Source organism: Myripristis murdjan, chromosome 14 (genome assembly GCF_902150065.1).
Source record: "Myripristis murdjan chromosome 14, fMyrMur1.1, whole genome shotgun sequence".
Classification (NCBI taxonomy): Eukaryota; Metazoa; Chordata; class Actinopteri; order Holocentriformes; family Holocentridae; genus Myripristis; species Myripristis murdjan.
In genome coordinates, this window is record NC_043993.1 from 30,442,272 (window position 1) to 30,448,313 (window position 6,042).

At 40.2% G+C, this 6,042-nt stretch overlaps 1 protein-coding gene across 1 annotated transcript; it reads left to right on the top strand.

Moving 5' to 3' along the window:
• The first annotated feature begins 354 nt into the window (after nt 1-354).
• LOC115371010 (zona pellucida-like domain-containing protein 1) lies at nt 355-6,042 on the top strand. The gene is made up of 10 exons (XM_030068126.1): nt 355-415; nt 802-1,022; nt 1,119-1,303; nt 1,724-1,796; nt 2,102-2,199; nt 3,183-3,263; nt 3,348-3,516; nt 3,626-3,737; nt 4,964-4,984; nt 5,918-6,042. The coding sequence occupies exons 1-10, from the start codon at nt 355-357 to the stop codon at nt 6,040-6,042; spliced, it is 1,146 nt and encodes a 381-aa protein (XP_029923986.1).

The following is a 6,042-nucleotide window of genomic DNA, read 5'->3' on the forward strand; positions in this document are numbered from 1 at the left end:
AATACAATAGAATTGTTCCCATATGGTGAAATCGAAGGGGACACACCAAACTACACTGACCTTGTTTCTGTCCAATCCGAAGAGGGCGGCCCACCTATAAAAGATCTCCCTATGCGTTAGGAACCACAGGACACAAGCAGGGAAGGACAGCTCAGGTGGGTGTCATCTAAGGTAATCTTTAATCAAAACTTCTGCGAGTGCCTCAGTTTATTTTGATGCACACTTTGACTCCTGATGGTAAGGTTGAATTCTTCTAGCACACTTGTGATTAAGATTTTTTTTTTTGCTTTTATAGATATGTTCCCAACAAGGAATGCAATAATGAGCCTCCTCAGCTTTTTCTTCTTTTCGTCCATGATTGCCAAAAGCAGTCAGTTAATATTAAGTGACTGTGGAGCTGGCCTTCGACGTCCAGGTATTCCTGTTTCTTCTGTTCTGGTGTTATCTGTCAACTTTCTATGCAATGCACGTCCTGCACAGGAATTCAGGTCTTTTATTCGCATTTTATGTGAAGAGTAATCGTGAACCTGAGTCTACACAGCTACACTACATTTTTTTTGTACTTTCATCCTAAACATTCAGTCCAAACAGCTCATCTGGGGCCTCTGCAGGAATCCAATTTTGCCACAAAGCTGTTGACAATAATATGCAAAGCAGGAAAATTGGACACGCAAATTTAAAATTGGTGTCCCGGTTCCAGTATTGTTTGCTTTTATCCTTTCAGAGCTTACGTTTGTTTGTGAATGAAGAAGTTTTTGAGTAATAATGACAAGCCAAAAATGCTTACTTTTCCCTTCTTAGAATACACTGACATCTCAGTTGACTGTGGCACCTCCTCCATCGGCCTGGCTATCCTCATCTGCCCCGTGATGTACACCGGCTACAACGAGTCTCTGCTCATCCTCAACCACTTGTTTGATGACCCACTATGTCAGGGAACCTTGGATGAGACCGTGACCCCACCGGTTGTCAGGTTCAACTTCCCCCTGAACATGACCAACTCCTGCGGCAGCACCTTCATGGTTAGTAGAGCTTGAAGGAGAAGTCAACCCGTCGATCTGTCTGTTAGGAATTTCTGACAACATCCTCTGTTTTTCTGTTCTCGATGTTGCTTCCAGACCACGAGTGCAGCCGGCACGGGGATCTTCTCTGACTTCTCCAACATCCAGACGGTTAACGTCAGTGGCGTGGTGCGCTCTCATGATCCAACAACAGGGACAGTCACTTATAATGCTGAGCTCAAATACTACTACTCCTGTGCTTACCCTCTGGAGTACCTCATCAACAACACCCAAATCGATGTGTAAGACTTCTCCTTGGCTTTTTATCTAGACAGTTTTTCATATTCTTGAATATTTTGCTATTGTTAGTTCGAATCCAATATGGATTACGAGCCTTTGGTGAAATACATCTGTCCTGGTCATAAGGTCAACTATTCTCAGTATTTCTTACATTAATTTAGCAATTTCTTCCCCTTCTAATTGAAATCACCATCCAGTATGCCATACCTATTAGTTGCATTTGCTAGAAATTTTGTGTTAATACTTCATCCGCTGTAAAGTCCCTCGTCAAGATCTTTGTCTTGATAAGAGAATGGTTCTCCAATGAAGTACCACAGGACTCTGTGTCAGTTTAATGTAATGAAATATCTCCTGAGTACTAGACAGGTGTGTAGCACATCTATCTCCTCCTTCTTCCTGACACAAACCCATGTCCCATACAGGTCAGCGTCTTCTATTGCAGTGCAGGACAACAATGGGAGCTTCATCAGCACTTTGAGCATGGATCTCTTCAGTGTAAGTCGATGCAGCAGTGTTTTATCTTGCAATAGTAGCTCCAAGGTCAGTGAGTCTAACCCTCCTCTGTTTCAATAGTCTATTTAATAATGACTCTATAGGGAATTCCTATAATTAATTCCTATTGTTTATTTGTTAACCTGTCTTCTTTGAAAAGTAACATCCCTTTTTGTGGCCTATCCCCCCTTCTGTGTACATACATATGTACATCTTAGAGCCAACAAAGACAATGAGCAACTTTTCAAGGTAATCTGTGATTATCAACCAGGGGTTGCAGCAAGCCAACTGTAATGCTCTGTTGACAGGATGTCAACTACACATCCCCTCTGATCATACCAACACTGGGCATAGAGCTGAGGACCGAAGTCTATGTCCAGGTCAAGGCAACCAACTTGACTGATCAGTAAGACCATCCATGTATCTCTCCAACCACTGACTCTTCTCTGGAGAAAATTTCCAGAACAGCTGTGACAGTTCATAAAGTTGTGCTAACCAACTTTGTACACTGGCACCTGTAAATGGCAGCCATAGGCAATGGCTTCAAGATTTTGAACTTCAGGTAAAATTGAGCTTTGGTAGAGTGTTGGGTTATAAGTGTATGATAGAAGTCCACAAATAACACGTTTAGCTCATAAACAAAAGTGGAAAAAAGTGCATTATGCCAATATGAGAAACAACAAATCCCAGTACCCTTTTTTGAGGAAATTAATTAATTTTCCTTTTTTAATTAAAAAGTAGATCTGGTAGGTAGCGTCTATAGGACACTACAGTGTAGTAGCCCCGTGCCAGGAAACAGTTTGATAGTACTCTCATAAATAATTGTAATTACTCAAAAGAAAATGGCTACCGGGATTTGTTGATTTTTTGTTTTATTGGTTTTTAAATTTAATCCACTTAGTGAGGGTTTTTTTAGTTAGGCTTTTCCTAACTTTTACCATTACCTTTTCCTAAAATCAACGATCAAGACAAACACTTTCCTAACCTTGACAACGACCTTTTCCTAACCTTAACCAAGTAGCTAACAGATGTTGCGCTAACAAAAGCTAAATGAAAGTGGCTAAAGGCAACATTTGATAGAATAGATAGAATATTTGGTAACAGTCTGATGACCGACCAGATGGTGCAGTAAAGACCATTAATCTGTTGGGACGATTATGACTGATAACTTCCAATCAGTAGTGTGATGACTATCAAAGCAAGTGAGAATAAAGTATTCTGGATTAGCAGCCCAGAATAGTGAGGATGTTGACTGGTTTGCATTTGGAGGACTTAGGATCAGTCAAATGAAGCAGAAGGACTTTGATGTCTTAGCAAAAGAGATAGAAGAGTATCTCCCAAAGCCTTCATTATTACGACTCTCACCCATATTTGCTCTCCGCTCAACAGGTACCACGTGCTGCTGGACCGATGCTACGCCTCGATCTCTCCTCATCCCAACAACTCCACTTTCTTCAACCTGTTTGTCTCGTAAGTCCTCAAATCTCATTCTGAGGAAGCAGTCAAAGTCAGAACGCGACCAACACTTGTTTCTTCTCTCTTCACGTCCGACAGGTGCTCCAGGGACCAGATGACCAGTGTGCACGAGAACGGAGACAGCCACCACGCCCGCTTCTCCTTCCCAGCGTTCAGATTCATCGAGCAGCAGAACGAGACGGTGTCGACCTACTACCTGCACTGCATCACCAGACTCTGCGACATCGGTGCCTGCAGTGACTTTAAGGTCAGTGAGGTGTCGGTAAAGAACAATGAAATTCAGCCTGTTTCCCTACTTAACGCTGGAAAAGTTGCCATACCATTACTAGTTACACTCTTTCTCCACTCGTCGACAGCAATGTAACAGCAGGAGGAGAAGGGATGTTGACTCCAGCGTTTCTGATAATGGCCTGACAGAATCCACCGTCCTCTCCTCGCCAGTGCCCATCATCACCAAAACTGAGAATGGTAGGTATAACGTACCTAGGAAACACTTGTTTTAACTCTTTGAAACCTGAACAAATTCATTACATTTTTGCCAAAAACATCATATACTTAAAATTAAGTTGCAAGGGAAAAAAAAAAAAATAGACAAAATAAATAATATAAGAAAATGACCATGAAATTTCAACAAAAGTATCATTTTAATTACAAGAAAATCCCCCTCCCCCAAAAATCTGAAGATATTAAAAACAAACGAAAAAAAAAATGCACTATAAGAAATATGAGCAAATATGGTATGGCACAGTTAGGAGTCTAGTTACATGTTTACCATAGTGCTATATATTTATTGCCATTATAAGTTGTTATAAGCAGTGATGATGTACAGGGTATACCCACTCAAACTTTTTTTTTTTTTCCCTAGAATTACACAGCTCTTTATGGCGTAGACTCATACTATACATCATACTAAGCAGTATAAAACTAAAGTATTTGTCTAATTATAAGTTGTCCTAATCCCTTCATTGTTATAATCACATCAGAAAATGCCAAAATAGATCATGAAACATGAAAGAAAGGATCTGACGTAGTTGTGAGGATATTAATAAGCCAGTTTATCTTACTCTGCAAAATAAAATTGTTTGAATAACGGCATAATAAGTGAACTCCACTGTGTGAGAGCCATTTCATGTATCATACAGGGACGGCTCGGCTAAATATAGGACTTTCAACCACCATGATGTGTCATACCGTATTTATAATGCTTCATGATGTCTTTATGATTATGATGTGATCATTGTGTATGTTTGTTGTTTATGTATTGTTTCTCTGCCTGCACCATGGGGTTTCACTGTTAGTCCAGATTTCCAATTTACTGTCAGTCTTTCATCCTGAGCCGTAGCATACAAACTGACACTCGAGACAATAAATTCAAGCAGCTATCCAGCAGGGCAGGAATATCCTACAGAGCTATGGGACACGTTTCTGGGCTCCATAAAACAAGCAGCTGTGTTTTCGAGTGTCTCTGACCTTAAGTCATTTTCAGTAAAGGTGCTGGGTTAGAAACTATGGGCTGTACAATCAGAATCACAATCAGAATCAGTAATACTTTATTGATTCTCAAGGGGAAATTTACCTTACGAATTACAGCACTGATGACAAGACGTCAAAATTATCATCCTTTTCCTTATTTTTGGCTTATTGAGATTATTGAAAAACTGATTTGATCCATTTTCTTTCTTTGTTTCTTTCAGATTTGGCATCTAAAGAGCAAGGTATGATCCTATGAATTTCTACACATTTCATATCAAGCTGAATCAATAATGACTCAGTTGTATTTCAAGAATGAATGATTGGATGGTTTATTTTGGTCATACATTATAAGGGGGGAAACACTGCAATTTATGTGAATATTCAACTGACAAAACATTATCATACATTTTACACCAATCCATTTCACAGAATAAGTTTCACACAGTCAATGACTAAAAAGAAATAGGCTGAAGCCGATTGGCTGACTTATTTTTGCCAGTCCTATATAATCCATAAGATAACCCAGAATATTAGCAATACAGAAGAGGGGGGGAAAAAAGAAAATGAACTCTAAACCGCAATCCTTAAGTATTTTACAATTTTGAAACTCAACAGAGAGCTACACGATTTCAGCTCCTCACGAAGACCTTTCCATAGTTTGACTCCCAAAACTGAAGCACATCAGTGTGTTGCATTGGTTCTCACTTGACATGTTTCAAAGATACACAGTTCTTTTAAATTATGATTTCCTTCTTTTAATTAAAAAAAAAAAAAAAAAAAAGAACACAAACACATGGGCTTATTCCTAATTTGAAAAAGGTTTTCCAATACACATCATCTAAAAATGTTTAGGTGCAAGAGACTAACTTTATTCAGTAGTTATTTCTGAAAAAGCTCTTTTTTGGGGGGGTTTAATGGTAGGGTCTGTGTTTGTCTAGAAGAAGTTGTTTAGAAGTTTAGTCTAGAAGTTCACAAAGCAACACATATTGACTCAAAGTCCAGTCTGCATGGCAGTGAAATGAAAAGCTCGGGACCCTCTGCTGTCCGACCGCTGCCCTCCTCAAGGACGGCAGCTCCTGGGAGACTGTGTGTGGTGATGTGAGGAGGTGTCAGATGATGGTCTGCTGCCACACTGAGCTCTAACACTGCTGTGCCTTGGTTTGTCTTGTGAGCAGATGTGTCCGGCAGTGGCTCCAACTCCACCGTGGGCCTTGGGATAGCCGTGGGCATCCTCACCGTGGCCGTCATCGTGGCTCTAGCCATGGCAGCTGCCTTCTACACAAAACTCAGACGCTATTAA